Source organism: Natrix helvetica, assembly GCF_964273705.1.
Source record: "Natrix helvetica genome assembly, chromosome: 2".
NCBI classification, from domain to species: Eukaryota; Metazoa; Chordata; class Lepidosauria; order Squamata; family Natricidae; genus Natrix; species Natrix helvetica.
The window spans coordinates 270,648,530-270,670,775 of record NC_138552.1 but is presented as its reverse complement, the minus strand read 5'-3'; the positions used below and the strand labels follow the sequence as shown (position 1 = coordinate 270,670,775).

Genomic DNA, 22,246 nt, shown 5'->3' with positions numbered 1-22,246 from the left:
CCTACAAATAACTCAGTCCCATGACATGAAGGGCTTTGTATGTGACAATCAGCACCTTGAATTCCACCTGGAAGCACATTAAGAGACAGCACTGTTTTACAGAGCAGAAGGATAACATGGGTGTATCAAACTGTGCCTGTAATCCCTCGTGTTGCTGCATTCTGGACAGCCACAGCATCTGGATGGTCTTCAAGGGTAGTTCTACGTAAAGTGTGTTGCACTACTCCACTTGGGAGGTGAAGCGTAAGTGATTGCAAGCAGTTTTTTCTGGTCCACAAAAGGGTGCAAGTAGTGCACAAAACAAAATTGTAAAAACATTCCTCCTGGCCACATGTGCCAGCTGCTTTTAGAATTGGAATTATGAGTTCAGGAGGATCTTCAACTTATACAGTGGGGCAATCCTCTCCAAAACCAAAGATGAAAAAATCCTGGATCCATGGGATCCAAAACCCAGAGACACTCAATCTTGCAAGGGTTGAGCTGAAGTCTGTTCTTGCCCATCTAGGCAAGAACCTCCTAGAGAAAGAACCCCCCTAGAGAAAGAACCTCTACAGCATTACTTAACCTGGGGCAATGATGTAAAACTGCATATCATCAGCATACTGAAGATATCTCACCCATGACATCAGATGACTTGATCCAATGGCTTCTTGTAGATGATAAACAGAAATGGTGAGAACATCAAGCCCTGAAGGATCTTCCTACCACACCACACCACACCACAAAACTGATTAGAACCAGCCCCAGAGAAAGGAGAACCAGCAGCATAAAAATATACCTCCTAATCCCTGGAACCAGGCTAGAAGGATACCATAATTGATGATATCAGAAACCAATGACAGATTAAAAGTTAGGCTGCATACACAACCTCCAGCTTCTTCCACCATCCACAAATATAGTTAATGCTGTTCCAGTCTCATGTCTAGGTCTGAAACTGGACTGAAAAGGAACCAAATAATCTACTTCCTATGGGATTTCCTGGAACTGTTGAACAGCCACCAGTTATACAATGATAGTTATCCAAAAGCAATGCCTTGAGCAATGGCTTTTTGAGGGAGGGATAACTAAATGCCTCTAAAACAGTGGTGGAACTACCACCCCTCTCTCAAGAATAAATTCACCACTGTCAAGATCAGACAACATGACATCTCCAAGGGAACCTTAGCTAACCAGGAGACACCTGGGTACAACACAGGTGGCTGAGCTAATATTTTCAAAAATCATGTCTATTTCATCAGGTGTCAAACTTGATCGCGTCACGTGATGTATTGTGACGTATCACAACGTTTTTTGCCTTTGTGGAGCCGAAGTGGGCGTGGCCTGCACGTGACGTATCCGGCCCATGGGCTGCCAGTTTGACAGGCCTGATCCAAGGCATCCCAAATAATCAGGCCACACTGAGCTTCAATCACCTTCATGGGTTCTACCTTAAGGCTATGTTAAAATGTTCTTAGCAATCTTATCCTACCTTTGTGAGGAGGAGAAGCAACACTAAGTCTGACTATTAAGAAGCAATAATTGCACCACAGATATTTAAGCATATTCATGTGGACAAAGTAGTAGAGACTGAGGTGGTGAATTCCCAACATGCACCTATTAATGGCATCTATACAACACCACTCACCAGAGCTTACAGAGACCTTGCAAGGGAATTTCCCCTGCTCTCTCCATCACTCTAATGAGATAAACAGAAGTAAAACTAAGGCCTGAAAAAGCATATTCTTCTAGAGAGAAATGCAGGCCTTGCCCCAAGTATGGTGGCTTAGGGAGAGGGAGAGACCACAAAAGGATTTTGGATATTATGACCACTGCAAATTGCCTGACAACAACTGTTCCCCTTCCCATCTATATATCATCTACCCCTTTTACAGGAAGGGGGAACAATGCTGAAAGAAGCTGACACACAGTCATAAAGGACTTCAAATGTATACCCGGTGCAACATTTCGTGTTCACAATAGCAAACAAGCAAGTTCATGCATTCACACTGGGCTCTCTGGGCCTTGAGTGGCAATATCTGAAGAATAGAACAGCACTCTACCAATCCCATCAGTTTCAACTGGTAGTGATCGAGGATAAATTGAAGCTCACCTTAACAAGCACTAAGGCTTCCTTGAAGAATTGCTGCAAAGATTATTTATCACACTACTCAGATAGGAACAGATGATGATTAAAGATGTTCCTCTTCTGTTCTCTTTCTTTCTAAACCTCTGCATACTTATCAAAGCAAGGAGTAACAACTAGGCTGCAGATGTCTGCCTTCTACTCTAATTCAGGCTGTGGTACAATTGTGAGACCAACATACTTGCTAAGGCTAGGAATATGACCCTGCCTATGCAAGTCAGCTTTTATCCACATAATGAAGGGACAGCAATAGGGAAGACGGACTTGTATTTGATTACTGCTAGGCACACATGGAGGCCCAAATGGGTCTCTCAGGTTTTCACCTAGATCTAGCAGAGGGGGGCAGTTCTGGAACTAGACCTAAGAAGCTGGCTATGATCCATAAGCAACTTGTACAGTCATGGTGGCAGCTCCATGTCCTGTGTCCTTATTACTACTTAATAGTATTAAGCAGTATTTTTTTCACCAATCCTGTTCTACTCAGCTGCACTACAACTGCTTGTAGCCTTAAGCTTTTTGTGAAGCTACTCTAGCTGAGCCCAAAGATTTTCCTATTCCCAACACAATGCAACTGCACAGGGCCCAGGAGAATCAATGTAGACTAAGGTGATGGAGAAAAATCTGGCAGTCCCGAATTCTAGGCCAACTTCAGCTATTGTCACTTTGGGCCGGTCATTCTTTTAATTCAACCTCCCTCACAGTCTTGCCAAAGGGAAAATAAGAGAAGAGAGGCTTGTCTGCTACCTGCAGCTCCTGAACGAAAAGAAAGCTATATATTAATAAAACCTTGTGCCTTGCTCTAGTGACAAATGAGTGGGTGCAAGGTCATTTTTTCCCTTGTGATCTTTTAGAATCTTGCTAGTGCGCCTTATTTAATCTGAGAATGAAACCTCCACAAACTCAAGAAGGCTGTCAGTGTACCTTACCCGGCAGCAGCTCTTGGGGTTTCTCCCTCCAGCCAGAAGGAAAAGGTTCTGCACGCCACCACACCAGCTCCTAGCAGTGCAAGTTTCCTGTCCTGCCCCCTCAGTATCGAAGACACACTTCCTCAGAAACTGAAACACGCAAGCCCCAAAACACACAGGCCCCAGAAGAACTTCAAAACTGCCCTGCAGCACAGATAACATCCAAACCAAAGCTCAACTTTAATGGTGGATGGCCTTAAAATCAAAAACATTTTGCTATTGTTCTTCTTATTTTATAAACCAGGAACTGTGAATCACAAAAGCACCAAGAATTTCAACTCAGGTAGTAAGCTAAAATCGGCTACCCGTTGCGTTTCAGTGTATTATAGGGATCTGGACATTGTTACCGCAATCATTTTGTTTAGGCATAGCAGCTGAAATGAGCAGAGCAACTTGCTTTGTAAACCCAGGTTTGGCATGTTGTGTGAAGTTAACCACAAGGTGTGAAGTGAAATTGTCCCAGTAGATACTTTTAGAGTTTATGGAAAAATAAGGATGGATGTGGTGGGGTGACTTTTAACACTGACCAAAGAGGCGTTTTCAAACAGGGAAGAGACATGAAACATATGTTGACTGAGAGGGAAGAGAATCACTCCCATGTGTGCAATTCTGTAGGTGATGAATAGAGGAAGGACTAAAATAAATTTCAGAAAGCACAGATGGATTCACAGTGACTCAATAAATGCAGGCAAGCTGAAGTTCATCTCTAAATCTGCCTTCCTATGAGCCAATAGTTAAACTTTAAAAACAAGATATAACACTTCTATTTTGCAAATGAGCTGAGTGGGAGAAACCCATCAATCCATACTTGTGAAGTCAATGGACTACAGGTAGTCCTCAACTTACAACCATTCATTTAATGACCATTCAAAGTTACAATGGCACTGAGACAAGTGACTTATGACCAGTTCTCACACCTATGACTGTTGTAGCATCCACACAGTCACGTAATCAAACTCTGGGCGTTTGGCAACTGGCATTTATTTATGATGGCTGCAGCATCCTGAAGTCCTGGGAATGTCATTTGAAATCTTCCTTAGGGAGCTTCTGACAAGCAAAGTCAATCGGGGAAGCTAGATTTGCTTAACGATTGCATGATTCGCTTAATAACGGTAGTTACTTGCATAAAAAACGGGGGGGAGGCCATAATGGGGGAGGGGGCACAATTCACTTAAATGTCTTGCTTAGCAACAGAAATATTGGGCTCAATTGCGAACATAAGTCAAGGATTACTGTTTACATGGCTGCCATTTATGAGAATGTAAACTTGATCCTGGATCAACTCCACAAATCTTGCTCCCCTTTGCATGATTAACCAGTTTGCTCTGAAAGTTACAATTAGATGATTTTTTTTCTCTTTTTTTATTGGACTGCATCAGTGTTTTTGAAGGCGAAGGCTTGGGTCCATATCATATGATAGAGCAAGATGAACACAGGTCTTTGGCCAAACACAAGTGGCTCATTTGAGGGGCAATAAGTCTTTCTTTTCCTGCCACTGGTCTATAACTTCAAAAATCATGGGTAACACGATAGCAGATGAACCCCAAGATATCACAAAACAGGTCTCTTGCAGTTTATCCGGTTTGGTATATCATAAATTGTGCAGTTCCCGGATGAGGTAAAAAGCCCAACCACTTCCATCTTAGAAATAGGGATCAACTCTTGCAAAGAATCCCCCGTTATGCCTACAATGGTAGTCCTCTACTTAAGACTACAATTGAGCCCAAAATTTCTATTGTTTACGGGAGATATTTGTTAAGTGAACCTTACAACCTTTCTTGCCACCATTGTTAAGTGAAACATTGCAGCTGATAAGTTAGTAACCCAGTTGTTAAGGGAATCAGGCTTGCCCATTGACTTTGCTTGTTGGAAGGTTTCCAAAAGATGATCACACGACCCCGGGGACACAGCAATGGTCATAAATATGAACCAGTTGTTAAGCATCTGAATCTTGATCACATGAGCATGAGGAAGCGGCAATGGACGTACCTTTGAAAAACAGTGATCAATCACATTTTCCAGTGCCTTTGTAACTTTGAACGATCACTAAAAATCAATGGTTGTAAGTTGAGGACTACCTGAACATTATTCAAATAATGAAGCACAGGTACTTGCTATTAATAGGAGGAAAACTCCTGCTATCTTTTAACAATTTGTATAACTGTAGAGCAATGTTATCCCCATTTCCAAATGGAAAGGCGCAATACTGAACATTTATTAAAATGGAACTTGAGGAAATATCCATAGAAATTTACCAGCCCATGTTCTTGCACAGCTGGAAGATGGGTAGTTCAAGGCCATATAAATGCAATAACAGTAACTGATTTAACCGTCATTCCCCCCCCCCCCCCAATGTAAACTTTGGTACCACAGAGATATCAGAGATTGTGTGCTATAATCTAGCTCTGTCTAGGGGTGGTAAAAGTGAATAGGCCACGTGAATGTTTACCAGCTGTAGCCTAGACATGGTCTATGTTACTTTGGTTGCTACTGACTCCACTTTTTGCTTGGGTAGGATACAGAAGATCAAGTGACTGAGGCTTGGTAGGCCAAGAAGCTGTCTAAAAGTTGGAGCAATACAGCCGAAAGTTAGCCAACGTAAGGGCAGCAAGAAGAGGCAATGAAAGGGCCATTTCCAATGATCAAGTTGAAGCTGCAGAAAAGTGACTTATCCTCAAGCTCAAAAGATCTTCAACAGTTACTAGTGAGTTAGTTCTACACTGCCAATTTTTCAAGTATCTGTGCCTGCCAGCCTGCAGAGACAGCTGATGCCCCTGTTTCTGCTGGACAGAGAAATCTGAGCCAAGGTTAGAACTTTTCCCCACTGTTAAATTAGAAGTGCTCTCCAGCCATTCTTGAGTTGGCAGAAAATTATACTGGGATGAAATTTGTTGCCCCATTATGGTCCCTGTCCCTCCTACTGCATCTATTCCAAGTCACCACCAAAGGGAACTGTTTTGATAAGACATCTGAATTGCAGAAATAAAGACGATTAGCTGATTTCTTTGGCTTTACCCTCTCTCTTTAGCACATCAGCTACGGGCCGGATTTATTTGCCGGTAAATGATTTATCTGCAAATCATAGTATTATACTTCCAGATTCCTCAAGTTCTAGTTGGAGACAATGAGAGTGGAGGCAATCCCATCTTGTCCCCTGGGGTAAATATTTTCCACCCATCCTTTAAACGTCTGGCAGCTGAAATCTCCCCATACTTCTCAACATTTAAATAATTTTATCTAGCAAATAAATTCCCACTTTCATATAGTGTTAAGTTTCTAACAACACATGTGATTTACTTAACTTTTTATTGAATTATTTTCCTATTTTATCAACAACATTCCCAAACCACAGGTGCCCCCCTGTGCTATGGTGATAAGCACACATATTGCTGCCATGCTCTTTAGTTTGTTGTGGGAGTAAGGTGTTTTTTTTTAAAGATCCTTTTGAGTCAATTTTGACTCCTGCCAACTCCCTGGACAAGTCCCTGCAGTTTCTTAGCAAGATTTTTCAGAAGTTATTTACCATTGCCTCCTTCTTAGGGCTGAGAAGGAGTGACTGGTCCAAGATCGGCCAGTCAGCTTTGTGTCTAAAGTGGGACTAAAACTCACGGTTTCCTGGTTTCTAGCCTGATGCCTTAACCATTACACCAAACTCACTCTGTGAAAGTGTTGGAACCCAGATTCTTGAAAAATGAAAATGTGTAACATTAGAATGTTGGAGTCTGTGCCAAAAGCATCAGGTTCTTTGCCAATCACAAGACTTCCCTTCACTTACCCTTTATATCGGATGGTTCTATGTAAGAATGTGAAATAGGGCAGGCCATTCTGGATACCTCACCTGCTTCACATATGGCCTCCCAAACATTTTCATGCTCGCCCTTTAAATACAATTTGGGATCCAGCCAAGCAGATGCATCCATTCCAGTCTCTGCCTCTGGCAGCAGAGAGACAGCAGTCTGGCTGTCATCCAGCTCTCCTCCTCGTCCTTTCCAAGCCTTGCAGCGACCTTGCTTTCCTCCCTGCAATGTCCATAGCAATCTCCCCCCCCCCCCAGGCTGATCCTATTTTGGGAAGCTGCCAGCCACATAGCAGCAGCAGCAGCTCTTCTCTGAGTGGCCCAGCATGTGGCTGGTGGCCAGCTTCCTTCCCTGGGCCTGGCAGCAGTGCCGGAGATCAGGTTGCAGCTGTGCAAGGCAGAGAACTGGAGCAAAGTGAAGGAGCCTGTAGACAGCCCATGGTTAAAAGGGCGAGCCATTCCCACAGCCCAATTGGCAAAGCAGCCTTCTGGGAAACAAATGTGCACAAGTCCCAGCTGGATCAGGAGTTCTCAAACCAGAGGTGGGAAGGAAATCCCATGCACAGGATAAAAATACTAGAAACCTTCATGAGATTCTGCCAACTTAGGTTCAGAAGTCAGGGTGGAATTCTCCGTGACATTGGACAAAAGGAAAACACCAGCCAGACTGCCTGCCTCCCTTCTGGATTTTCCTGTATTATACCAGCCTGTTCTTTATCACCATGAAGTTTAGTTTGCTTGCTTGAGAAATCGGGAGCAACTGAATCTTCTCCAGTTGAGGTTCATGGTAGGATGAAGAAGGACCAGGGGGAGTAGACACTCCTGCATCACAAGCATCCCCCCCCCCTCTGGAAGGATAGCACTATATATTCTTCAGGGTCAGTTAAAGATCTAAACAGCTGCATTTGCACACATGAAAAGCTTAACTAGTTTTAAATGGAGGAATTGTAGTTTAGCGTAGTGAAAAACCTAGCTTGCTTGGTTAGTTTATGGTCTAATGGATTAATGGATTAATTAGCAATTCTATGAAATGGAATGCAGTCAAAAGTGTTTTGCTTGCACATGATTCTGAAGGATACATTTCGCCAACACTTTTTTTCTGTCTGTTACTGCTTATGGTCTGAGCCAGAAAGCTCTGATCAATTGAGAAGGCAATAATCAATCACTGCACGGATCAGGTCACAAGCAACATATGAGAAAGTGGAAGCATGCCTCATCAAGGGCTACATTTACGCCCCTGGAGTTCAATAAATCAATAGACTATTAGTTATAAATAGCAGAAGAAGGCATAAAACCACAGTAGATCCAACATAAACCTTACAAGCAGCAGCAAAAATCAATCCCATTAAAAATGTAATGTATGAAGAAGTAAAATTGGTTTGACTGGGCACGGACAGCTAAATTAGGTTCATATGAGGTGAACACTCTGGAAAAGGGAGGAATTGTTGGTGTGTTCACACAACACCCTTAGGCTGGTTACAATGTTACCATTTCCTGGCTTTGCACAAAAAGTGAACGATGAATCAAACATACTGTATGAAAAGGGTTCAGACAGATATCCTAAGGTACTTTCCTATACGTATTATGCATACAGGACATGTACAATCGAACCAAGGTTAAATTAATCAAGTTTAGCTTGTTGTACAAATTATAGAATCATCAGGCTGGAAACAATCTTATAAATCCTCTAGTCCAGGGGTGTCAAACTCATCATGTGATGTTGTCATGACTTTCCTCCCCTTCGCTAAACCGGGTGTGGGTGTGGCCAGTGTGTGACGCAGCCAGCCTGTGGGCCGCAGGTTTGACCGCCCTGTTCTAGTCCAACCCCCATGCAGTTTTAAGCAACTTTCCTAGTTAAGCATATTTTGGTAAACTCAGCCTATCAGTAGAGGAGGTTCTATTCCAAATTTCAACAGCATCTCTCATAGGTACTATGCTAATCCCAAAAGGGCATCTACAGAAGTTTCAACTTCTTGGCAAATTTGATCACTTTACCCAATCTGAGACTCAAGATACGTTGAAATTCTACTGCCCTTATCTCCAACTTATACAGAGAGCCAACCACCGGACAGCAGTTTAAGAAACCTGTGTGCACAGAGATATGCACACAACTATCTTCATCAATGATTTGGATGAGGGAATAAATGGGGAACTCATCAAATTTGCAGATGACACCTAGCTGGCAGGAATAGCCAACACTCCAGAAGATAAGCTAAAGATACAGAAGGATCTTGACAAACTTGAACATTGGGCACTATCTAATAAAATGAAATTCAATGGTGAAAAATAAGGTTCTACATTTAGGCAAGAAAAACGAAATGCACAGGTACAGTATAGGTGGTACCTTGCTCAATAGTAGTAACTGTGAGAAGGATCTTGGAGTCCTAGTGGGCAACCATTTAAATATCAGCCAGCAGTGTGCAGCAGCTGCCAAAAAAGCCAACACAATTCTAGGCTGCATCAACAGAGGGATAGAATCAAGATCACATGAAGTGTTAATACCACTTTATAATGCCTTGGTAAGGCCACACTTGGAATACTGCATTCAGTTTTGGTCGCCACGATGTAAAAAAGATGTGGAGACTCTAGAAAGAGTGCAGAGAAGAGCAACAAAGATGATTAGGGGACTGGAGACTAAAACATATGAAGAACGGTTGCAGGAACTGGGTATGTTTAGCTTAAGAGAAAGAAGGACTAGGGGAGACATGATAGCAGTGTTCCAATATCTCAGGGGTTGCCACAAAGAAGAGGGAGTCAAACTATTTTCCAAGGCACCTGAGGGTAGAACAAGAAGCAATGGGTGGAAACTAATCAAGGAGAGAAGCAATTTAGAGCTGAGGAGAAACTTCCTGACAGTTAGAACAATTAATCAGTGGAACAGCTTGCCTCCTGAAGTTGTGAATTCCCCAACACTGGAAGTCTTTAAGAAGATGTTGGATAGCCATTTGTCTGGAATGGTATAGGGTTTCCTGCCTAGGCAGGGGGTTGTACTAGAAGATCTCCAAGGTCCCTTCCAACTCTGCTATTGTATTGTATTGTATTTTCAGCCAACCACTTGGCTGAAGCTTGGTTAGTTTTAACCTTGGCTTTGTTTTGGTTGGTGTGTTGTGCATGTGCAGGTTTATGATCCAACTTACAGTCCAAACCCAGAAAATGTGTTAGATCAACAAACTCAGCCAGTGTCAGTGATGCATCCGTTTATAAGCCAAGAACATGAGCTCTTTTACTAGAAATAGCTGAACTGTCCAAAATAATTATTTGCAATTTTCCTGGAGGAGTTTTGTTTCTAATAAGAGCAGCTGGGTGCTTTGCCAGATGTCATAGGTGTGTCCACACAATACTCAGCCAAGAGGTGTTGGCAAACTGAAGCTGCATGTATTCAATCAATCAAAATAGAGCTGGAAGGGACCTTGGAGGTTTTCTAGTTCAACCCCCTGCTCAAGCAGGAGACCCTATACAATTTGAGGCAAGTGGCTGTCCAGTCTCTTCTTAAAAACCTCCAGTGATGAAGCACCCACAACTTCTGAAGGCAAGCTGTTCCACTGGTTAATTGTTCCCACTGTTAGGAAGTGTCTCCTTAATTCAAGGTTGCTTCTCTTCTTGATTAGTTTCTATCCCATATGAATGGAATTACGGGTGGAATGGAGTTATGAATGGAGTTACCGGCATCGGTGACAACATATATTTGTGTGAGTGCATATGGATTTGTGGCTTTTGTGTATGAAAAACCATATAGTTTCCCAACCGGTTGCTTTCCTGTAGTTTTTCTCCTCCAACAAAGGCCACAAAACTATTCTTAGAAATTGCTGACCCTAGAAACTCCAGCTTCAGCGAGAAAGCAGTGAGAATTTGACCCAACTCTCCCTGATCTGGTTCTCCTATTTAAAAGCCTCGGTCAGAGTAACTTCCCATCCATATCCGGGGTGACTGATCTTGCAACTCTGGACATTCAATGGCTTCTACTCACCACTGGCTGCTTCCGTTTTCTACCAGGTCGCCCCACTTTCCTCACGGGGATTCCTGGATCTGGCTTCTCCTCCTTGTTCCTAGTCTCCTCAGGATCTTCTTCTCCCTGCTTTCAGGAAAAAAAAAACAGAGAGACAATATTCTTCTTAGCTCTTGAGTCAGGAGGCACTTCAGCATTCCCTGTGCAAGTTTGAGGGGGGGGGGACCTTTGTTTTAAAGGGGCATTGTCTCTTCTTTAAAGAAAAGATTGTGTTCCTTTCCATAAGCCTCACTAGGGGCCTGTTCCAGTTAGAACACAAGAAATGCTGAGTTTGAACTTCTTTTAAAGCCACACAAATTGGTGTCGTCATGTCGTTTTCTGGTAGTGCCTCTGCTTAACTTTGTGCTATGTAAAGAAATATCACAGACAAATTAGGACTCTCTTTCAACCCAGTCTACCTCATGGGGTTATTGTGAGGGTAAATTAGGGAAATCCCACGTACACAACTTTAATAGGGTAATAGAATACTCCTATCACTGGATTTCAACAATAATGTCCTCCTGCTAAGTCATTTGTGATCCTTTAATTCCATTCCTGATTTCTGCAGCAACCCTTCCTTTGGTGGCTTTGATTTCTTCTTTCTTCACCTCGGTCTCCCATGACTTCCATGGTCTTACCTCTCCCATGAGATTTACAACAAATAAGTCTACAACACATTGTGTCAAATTCTTAAACATCTGGTCCAGGGTGGGCAATGAAATAGCCAACAAGGCAAAAATGTAGATCAGGAAAACTTGTGGACGATGGCCAAGGTAAAACCTTAAGGATTTACAGTTGATTGGGGCTGTCTAGGATTCAGTTGCCTAGGAAACACAGGGTAAGTTCATGAGACCCAGAGATGCAGCTAACACATTTATTTTTTGTTCTCTTTCATGTCACAGTTTTAGGCCTTTCAGAGTCAATTATGTAAGGCTGGAGATCAACTGATGAATACCATATTACTACTGTTGTTAGCATCTCCTAGAACCTTGATCATTCATCCATACTGTTACACAGCTATACCCTCTTTCTTTGCATTATCTTAGAAAAGGTAAAGGTTGCTCTCACAGGTATGTGCTACTCCTTTCCGGCTCTAGGGAGTGGTGCTCATCTCCATTTCAAAGCCGAAGAGCCACCACTGTCCGAAGATGCCTCTGTGGCCATGTGGCCGGCATGACTAAACACCGAAGGCACATGGAACGCTGTTTACCTTTCCACCAAAGGTGGTCCCTAACTTTTATATGCTTTCTAACTGGCAGAAGCTGGGACAAGTAATGGGAGCTCACTCTGTTATACGGTGCTAGGGATTCGAACCGCTGAACTTTCTGATCGACAATTATTCCATATTATCTTATATATACAGATTTATTTCTCCATCGATTGATGCTCAGATTGCTTTGCTAAATTTTACTTGGATGCTTCCAAACTGGCAGTTTAATTCATTATAAGCTTCATGTGAAATTTCAATCAATTTGTCACCCTTTAGTTATTATACATACGCTCCCAATATGTTCTAGCCATGCTTGGGAAAGTTACAAACAGTGTAGGATGTGGAAACTCAGTTCACATACTATATTTAATAATCTATTTTTAACAGATTTGCCTTGTGGTATTGGTAAGGCATAATTTATTTATTTTATTGCATATACATGCTATAACAATTATATTGTAAAATATGAATGAAATAATAACCTACAGCTATTAAGATGCTGCCAATCTAAACAGCAGTAAGACAGTATATTTTACATATTTGTTAAATGTGCTGTATACATCTGGTTGAGTATGAGATCATTAATTTAAAAAATATATTTAAGTGTTTGTAGAAATATATACTCAGGGTTATCACTTGTGTTATTTTCAAAAAAGGAACATAGTGTTGTATTACTCTTGTTATATAAAAAAAACCAAACAATGAGCTACAGCCTTTGAAGTAAGGGGTTTTATAAATCCTAAAACTAAATGAAAAAGTACCATATTTTTTCTGATGATCAGAAAACAACAGAACTGTTAAAAAATACCAATCTAAAGGATTAGAACAGGATGGGAAAAAGGTATAATGAATAGGGGTGGAAATGGAAATTGTGGTGCCTGGTGAGTTTGTTTTGTAATATGTCCATTAAAAACATCCTTCTTGGCAATGACAGAAGAGTCGTGCTAAGAAAAATCTGCCTTCGCTGCTTTAATGGATACTCTGTGATTTGAAAAAAGATATAGAAGTGGCATGGGAAACACTCAGAATAACATTTTGATCATGCGCAGATACCCTGTAAAAAAATAATAATCACATGAATAGAAGCCTGGCTATCCTATAATGGGGTAGTATTCAGGAGAAGAAAAGCAGTGCTACCAGTAGCTTTTCTTCCTTAGTTGACTTTTTCATGAAATGAAAAAAAAATTATTTCTTCGGTGCCAATACCAATCATCTTGCCTGCTACAAGCCCCAATTTAATTTTCTTTGGGTATTCTACAAAGCTCTGCCCTTACTTATAAATTCTCACTCCACTTTTTATTTTTTATTTGACCCTTTCAGTCAAGCTCGACTTTTGGAGACAGGAACAAGGTCATGTAGTCATAAAAGTAAAGGTAAAAGTTCCCCTTGCACATATGTGCTAGTTGTTCCCTACTCTAGGGGGCGGTGCTCATCTCTGTTTCAAAGCCAAAGAGCCAGCACTATCTGAAAATGTCTCTGTGGTCATGTGGCCAGCATGATTAAACACCGAAGGCGCACCACCAAAGTTTACCTTCCCACCAAAGGTGTTCCCTATTTTTCTACTTGCATTTATGTACTTTCAAACTGCTAGGTTGGCAGAAACTGGGACAAGTAAAGGGAGCTCACCCCGTTACGCAGCACTAGGGATTAGAACCGCCAAACTGCCAACCTTTCAATCAACAAGCTCAGCGCCTTAGCTACTGAGCCACCTTATAGTCATACAGACAGCTTTTTCAGAAGTTCTTTCTTTTATTGCCTTCTTCCTAGGGCAAAGAGAGGAAATGACTTGAGACCCAAGGTGTCCAACTAGCTTTTTGTGCCTCAGGTTTCCTTACTCCTAATCCAGCACCTTAACCAAGCCACTAAACCCAACTTGACCCTCCCCAAAAGAACAGCATAAATCTGCCCCTTGCAGATTCCAGTAGTTTTACTTACCAGCTTCCTCTCTGAAGCCACAACTACTGCAAAATTTATTTTTATTTCTGTAAGCTGAGTTTTGCAGTTTCAGCAATGAAAGGTTGCAGGCTCTTGCTGCATTGCTACTTTTAAGATATGCTGAATTTGCTTTAATTGTTATCCTCACCTTCTTCAATAGAGTGTAGTTGTTCCCTAGAGATGTTTGACAGAAGCTTTCTTCATCCCGAGCCCAGTGGTTGGGGAAGGGCAATTAAACCTCAAGTACCTACACTTCTATAGCTATATAATGAGGTTTTGTCATTTTGATTAGAAAAGAAAAATGACAAAGACAAGAGGATAAGGTATGCATACTGGAGTATATCAACCTTATTCTAGTATTATTTCTTGCAAATACAGTAGAATTCTTTATTGGCCAAGTGTGATTAGACACACAAGAAATTTGTCTCTGGTGCATAAGCTCTCAGTGTACATGCAAAACAACAAAGTAATAATAATTATAACAACAAAGCATAATAATCATAAAAATGATACCAATGTTTTAATTAAATGCTTATGCAATTCTTTATAAGCCACAATGTTTAGGTTTAGGTTAGGTTTATTTGGATTTATATGTAAGAACCACTCCCCTGGATACAAGGCAAGGGCAAAACACTATTCATTAACAATATTTTTGCAATATTTGAATATAAAAAATAAGATTAATCAAGGAAAAACTGCTTTGGGTATAAAAACTGCTTTGGCTATAAAATGCTAATTGGTAATTAAAGTGATCAGGAAGCCATTGATTAAAGGAATAGAAATTACATTAAGTCTCCGAGAAAAGAACAAGGTGGAAACTGTTAGTTAGCAGCACTGTAGAAAGACCATTGCCAGTTGGCAAGGAGAGACTGGGGCTGCAGCTGCGTTTTAGGACAAGAACAGCAGAAATCAAGTCTATGAAAAGATGGAAAGGCAGAAGAGGAAAAAACCTCTGAAGTGCAACATTTTGACAAGCCACTCCACTGCATTTTCTGTGCCCTATCTATAAAGCGTTCAGTAGCTATGTTAACCCAACTTGCTTAATCAAACCTATTACAAACCTAGTAGTTGCACTCAGACAACATGCTAAGTTTGGTCACAGTTAGATAATCAACCCTTGTCCTGAAATATAGTAAAGATCAGCCAAAGAGGCAGAGCAGTGTATGTTGAGATTCTTTTTGCCAGTCAAGGATGGGCCGAATGCAAGGTAACACAGCCCGGAGGAAATGTCCCTGAACTCTAGTACTATGTGCCACAGAGATTCATATCTGCATGTTTAATTCCCTCCACTCCAAATGCAGCAAGGTTGGTTACAAAATTGTCAATACCTTATTATTTCCCCACCCCAGCATATAGGGGCATTTTATATGTAATAAGGAATGGTGGCTAAGCATGTTGGATGATAAGAGCCGCGGTGGCGCAGTGGTTTGAGTCAGTGGTGCGTTTCAAAAATTTTTACTACCGTTTCTGTGGGCATGGCTTATTTTGTGGGCATGGCTTGATGGTCATGTGACTGGGTAGGTGTGGCTTGATGGTCGTGTGACTGGGTGGGCATGGCCAATTTAGCTGTCCATTTTGTCAATTTAGCAGTCCATTAAACAACACACAGCAAACCCCTTTTCTATACTTTTTAATAAGTTTTTGTTCTAGGTTTTTTTTTTTTACTAGTGGGGAGAGGTTAGCAATGCCTGGGGATTTCTGGGGATTTCTCCTCTGTATTAGAGGCACCAAAATAATCAAGATGATATAAGGTCTCCTCTTAGAGCTCCACTATTGATTAGCTTAGCCCAGCGGTTCTCAAATAGTGGGGCGCGCCCCCCTGGGGGGGCGCGAGGCTCCGTAAAGGGGGGCGCGAAGGCTCCCTTTCCATCTGGGTGCAACGGTGGTGGCGTGGGCGAGGCATAATATATCCCGGCTTGAAGTGGCAGCGCTGGGGACTGCTCAGAGACTCATCAGAGCCGCGGGCTGGATCTGTGCAAGAAGCCTGCTCGGGCGGGGGTGGGAGGGAGGGAAGCATGGCTGTCCCAGGCTTCCCTCCCTCCCCCCCCCAGCCCAAGCAGACTTTTTGCACAGCTCCAGCCCGCGGCTCTGATGAGTCTCTGAGTAGTCCCCAGCGCTGCCACTTCAAGCCGGGATATATTCTGCCATGCCCTCGGCGGCGTCTTTATGCAGGTAGCTCGCCTCCCCACCAGCAGCTCCACCGCCAACATTCCGTCTGGAAGCGGAAGCGCAACAGCCGCTGTTGGGGAAGGGACAAAGGGGCAGCGGTCGCCCGATCTTCCCACCCCCACCCCTTCGCCCCTGGTAACGGCGACTGTTGTGCTGCTGCTTCCAGCTGGGATGCTGGAGGAGCTGCTGGCAGGGAGGGAGGGAAGAAAGGGAGGAGGGAGTAAGGATAGACAAGCAAGAGGGAAAGAGGAAAGAAGGCAAGCAGGCAGGAAGGAGGCAGAAGGAAGGAGGGAAGAATGGAACTGGAAGGGAGGCAGGGAAGGAGGGAGGGAGAAAGGAAGGATAGGAGGATAGGGAAAGAGGAAAGAAGGCAGGCAGGCAGGGGGAAAGAGGAAGGAGGGAACTGGAAGGGAGGCAGGAAGGAAGGGAAGGAGGAAGGGAGGGTGGAAGGAAGGATAGACAAGTAAGAGGGAAAGAGGAAAGAAAGCATGTGACTACGGTGGGAGTCGAGGAAAGACCGGTGTGCTATGTTATGCAGAGGTGTACTTATAACAATTTTATAGACAAATTAGACTATTTACAGTCGTGCGGGGGGGGGGGGGGCGCGAAATGTTTTCTTCTTCCTAGGGGGGGCATGACAGAAAATAATTGAGAAGCACTGGCTTAGCCTGAGCAAGAATAGCCAGTAGCACTTTCAATAAGCTCTCAACTCAAGCTCCATGCCAGAGGTCTGCAAACTTGTCAACTTTAAGACTTGTGGACTTCAACTCCCAGAATTCTCTAGCCAGCAGAGCTGAATTCTGGGAGTTGAAGTCCACAAGTCTTAAACTTGCCAAGTTTGAACACCTCTCCTCCGTGCACTTGGGGATCCCCAAATGGTGAGGATTTCTTTTTTTCTGCCTTGAAGCCCCCCCCCCGGGGAGGCAGGGGAAGGTAAGGTTGCGAGCCTGTGGGGATGGTGGGGGGGCCAGCAAGCTCCATGGAGGGGCTAGCAAGACTTACCTGTAGTCAGGAGGAGGCAACTAGGTTGGGGAGCAGGGCAGGCACCACATGGCAGCTTAGGCAGGCAAGCCGCCTAGGAGTTGAGGAGTGACTGGGGGGGGGGAGCAACCGGGGAACCGGTTCAAGAACGTGGCAGGCCTGTGTCGCTGTCAGTCCCAGCAACCCAGGCCACCAAACCACTACTGGTTCAGTCGAACCGGTCCAAACCGGTAGGAACCCACCATTGGTTAGAGTGCAGTACTGCAGGCTACGACTGCTGATCACTGGCTGCCAGCAGTTTGGCAGATCGAATCTCACCAGGCTCAACGTTGACTCAGACTTTCATCCTTCAGAGGTGGATGAAATAAGGACTCAGATGGATGGGGACTTAGAGAGGGCTGTAAAGTACTGTGATGCGGTATATAAGTCTAAGTGCTATTGTAGTGCTATTCCCTTTCTTATTCCAAGATGTTTGCACTCTCCTTTTCTCAGCTGAAGGAAACCCCCCATTAGCAAACAAAAAAGACCCCTCCATGTACTCTGCCTTTAAAGATTGGCAGAAGTGAAAATAATTTGTGTGTTGTTTTGAAAATGCATTGGAGCTATGAAGCTGTGGACATGCCTTACTACTGTTAGTAGATTAAAAGTCTGGGATTCTCAGTAAAGCCCCTCCTTAAATAGAGCACTGCTTGCTCAATCATCCAAAGCTGGACAACCTCTCAAGGAGATCCCTCTGACGGCAAATACACAACAGGGTGGTCCATAAACTATGGATGGTAGGTTGTTGTGATTTCAAAACAAGAATGCCAAGCATCCATTCTCTTTTCTTTTCCACTATTGTGTGACATTTCCTTCCAGATGGATCTGTGACTCATCCATACCTAAATCATTAGCTCCACCTGTGATTCAGCTTTAATGAATGGCTCAATTATCTTCTCTAGGGGTCCTCCCTCTCTTTCTGCTTCCATCTTGCTGCCATTACCAAAAAATCCTACAACACACCTATACCCCTTTGCTGCAACTATTAAGAAATAGCTTTGCTCAGAAACGAACTTGTACAAGGCAGAATATCATGAAACCGGGTTCTTAACACTTAGCCCTTTAGAAACCCAAAGCTCCAATTCAGAAATGGGACCTATTTCTGTTTCCCTCTTAAAACCAAGAAAAACCACACCACTAGTGTTTAACAAATGGCCAATTTCTCACATCATGGGGTGGGGATGTATTCAGGGATCACAAAGTCCTGCATACTTGCTTGAAAAATCTCCTCTTCCTCTATCAAACTGCCCATTCAGAGCCAGCAGCAAAAAAGCTGCCCACTTCAACTGTGTGGATGGGGAAATAGTGCAAACCTATGCTGTTGTAAACCATGGCATACTCGTTTAGCAATTCTCTATTAGTCTTTCACACCCAAACGTCTGATCTGTTCTGACAGGATTTTGCCTTGCCAAAGTAATGAATCCTCACCGCTGGCTTCATTTTGTTCCCCCTGTGGAAATAAGTGCATAATTTACATTCTTTTAATTATTGCTTTTGCTAAATATTTTTGTATTTGTATTAATTTTTCTATTATTTCACTCAGATGCCTCAAGCAACATGTAGCTGGAAAGTAGAATAAATGTTCCTTGAAGGAATAAATAAAATAATCTTGCTTTTATGGTTATAATCCTAATTACTAACCCCATTTTGGAATTCTCATGCATCAAGGAAAGCAGATAATTCCTATTCAACTTTAGAAAGCATAAAGGAAACGCTCCCAATAATGCTTTAACACAAGTATTTGATGTGTTCAGCAAGTCATACATGAAACTGACTTTGAAAGCCAGCCAAAAATTGTTTCAGAAAATGTCATGCAATTTATGACTATTGTCTGCAACATCTGCCTCCAGATTTGACTCAACTTCCTATATTTTTCCAACAACCATTCAAAGTGTGATACTTATCTAAACAAAGAAGGACATCTCAAGGTCCACCTGCTATCTTTTCAATATCGTGCAGGTTAGCCATTCTTCAGACCGCCCCACTGAGTGAGTTTGGGCTGGTGCTAATTGAGAATCCTGGGAGTTGTAGTCCTAAAAATATGTAGGTTGGTAGGGGCTCATCTATACCCACTGGATGCTGCTGTTCGAAATTTCAGATTTCTTTCCATCACTAATTGGAAATATCAAGAAATTGTTTGGTGCAAAGCAAATATTCTATCACTTAGGGGGTCCTTGCTGTTCTCCGAGCTTAATTGTTTTCTTGCAAATGTTTCATTACCCAAACTGATGATGTTATCTAATTTGGGTAAGAAAGCATCTGCAAAAGAACAACCAAGCCCAGAGAACACCAGGGACCCCACATTTCAGTCCTGAGCTACAAATATTCTTTTATTAGGGTATCACTTATACCCTATTCCAGTGATGGCGAACCTATGGCACGCATGCCACAGGTGGCACACGGAGCCATTTGTCAGGGCACGCGAGGCGACACATTGCATTATGGGTGCGGCACGCCCGCACATGACCCCCTTGGGCTCCCCCCCATTTGTGGCACGCGAGCCAAAAAAGGTTCGCCATCGCTGCCCTGTTCACATCTGAAATCTACTTGATCACTCTAACTACTGCCTCATGATAGCTAAGCTATAAACAGAAGTGTCTACAAATCTGAGTCCTGCAACTTCTCCCCACAATCCTGGTTCTCACTGTTTAACACCATTTAAGAGAGTCCTCACAAGTGAACAAAGCACAGGTAAGGTCTTTTAGTAAGCAACCCTCCATTAAGCAGGAAAAGTGCAAAGTTCACAAAATGATTAAAAATAGCAAATTTTTCGCGTATATAATACAAGTTGATTTAAGGAAAATAGAGATAGTTTAAGATATCACTTGAGAAAAGATTTTAGTTACTACAGTGAATAACATGAAAATCAGAATTTGCAGCAACAATAACATCAAGCAGAAATTACTTCAATTGGTGCAGAATTTGGAAATTAATATTCCAATTTTTTTTATTTAGTTCTGTACTTATAACATTTATAAATCTTATTTTCTTTCTAGTAGGCTGCTAGAATAATATCCAATGTACATATCATTAAAATTTCTTACAATTGAGGAGGAGCAAATATTACAGTATAGTATTTAAGAACATTTATCAGGACATTTATTATCTTTTTAGCCACTATAATCTCCCTCAGTAGGAAATTCCTCACGTAAAATGCCACTACCGGAAAACTTTGTCTTGAATACATACCAATTTATTCCTACCAAATAAGGTAAAGGTAAAGGTTCCCCTCGCATATATATGCTGGTCATTCCTGACTCTAGGGGGCGGTGCTCACCTCTGTTTCAAAGCCAAAGAGCTAATGCTGTCCGAAGACGTCTCCATGGTCATGTGGCTGGCATGACTAAATGCCAAAGGCGCACAGAATGCTGTTACCTTCCCATCAAAGGTGGTTCCTATTTTTCTACTTGAATTTTTTTACATACTTTAGAACTGCTAGGTTGGCAGAAGCTGGGACAAGTAACAGGAGCTCACTCCGTTATGCGGTGCTAGGGATTCGAACCGCCGAACTGCCGACCTTTCTGATCGACAAGCTCAGTGTCTTAGCCACTGAGCCACCGCATCCCTTATTCCTTCCAAATAGCAGAACATTAAAAAAACCTTCATATAAGAGGTATAATTTATGAACACATTCAAATGAAAAATGGTTCTTCGGTTAGAGTCAAACCATTTTATTTTATAATTGTATTTTTTATATTATTTTATTTTATTATTTTATTTTATTTTATTATTATTTTATTTTGTTATTTTCTTTTCTTTTATTATTTTACTACCTATCTTGTTTCAAGGCGACTTTTTGGGAGTAACCTTTTAGGGATCGGTAGGCCAAACTCAGAATTATAAATTCTGCCCAGAAGCAAACATTATTTCCAGTACATCAAGCCTGCACAATATACAGCGTATAGGCTGCATGTGGCCCACCAAACAAACTTGTATTGGCATTTTTTTAAAAAAATCAATAAATCCACTGTGCAGTCCCCCCTCAACGGTGCTGCCGCCCTAAAGAACAGGCTGCTGACTTTACTGATTGCTGCCTCAGAAGACACTTCCACACCTCACTGACACGATCAGTTAATCATGGCACTGCTCACCTAGTCAACAACTGATCATCGCACCAGCTGTTCCTTTGCAGCCTGCAAGTATTTTTAATGCATTAATGTGGCCCATTCCCCTCTGCAAGTTGTGCAGGCCTGCAGTACATTGTATAACACCCCTGACAAGATACCTAGATTTTAACTAGTTGTTGTTTCTCAATACTATTCACAGGCAGATTGATATAGAGTGTACCACAATAATTTAAAATATAATACTGGCCAGATTTTCTATGCCCAAAATCACAGTTGGCACACCAAATGGAACTTCAGCTCGGACACAAGCATTTTTTCTCCCTCTTGCTGCTTTCCTTTCCTTTCAAAAAAACCGAGATATTAAAAAAAACACCCAAACAGACCACATGATATTTTCAAACAAGTTCAAATTATTTGAGGATGATTAGAGGGACTGTGTCTCCCCAATGATATCTGCTCCTCATATCATGTCTAGCAGAAGAGACTTATTGTAGGTTCTGTCTACTGGAGAATATCATCTGCTGGGAGTCAGGTGGAGGATCTTTTTTGCTACTGAAGCTGCCCTACAGAACATCATTCCCCCTAAGGTAAGGCTAGTCCTGACCTTGACGGGCTTCCAGAAGGTCATGAAGATTTTGCTTTGCTATCTGACCTGAGGAGAAAGGAGTGGTGTAGAACCCATAAAATGGTTGTAAAGATAAAGGTTCCCCTCGCATATGTGTGCTAATCATTTCCAGTTCTAGGAGGCGGTGCTCATCTCCATTTCAAAGCTAAAGAGCCAGCGCTCTCCGAAGACATCTCCGTGGTCATGTGGCTGGCATGACTAAACACCAAAGGTGCACGGAATGTTGTTATCTTCCCATCAAAGGTGGTTCCTATTTTTCTACTTATATTTTTATGTGCTTTCAAACTGCCAGGTTGGCAGTAGCTGAAACAAGTAGCAGGAGCTCACTCCATTACGCGGCGCTAGGGATTCA

General features: G+C 42.4%; 1 protein-coding gene across 3 annotated transcripts in view; it reads right to left on the bottom strand.

Annotated features, from left to right (window-relative positions):
- DNMT3A (DNA methyltransferase 3 alpha) overlaps positions 1 to 22,246 on the bottom strand; it is a 118,349-nt gene that overhangs the window by 76,345 nt on the left and 19,758 nt on the right. For 2 of the 3 annotated variants that reach the window (XM_081943956.1, XM_081943958.1), the window contains exon 3: positions 10,851 to 10,958. In XM_081943956.1, the coding sequence (XP_081800082.1) occupies positions 10,851 to 10,958 (108 nt within the window). The remainder of the gene's footprint in view (positions 1 to 10,850; positions 10,959 to 22,246) is intronic. The other variant, XM_081943957.1, reaches the window with a different exon arrangement.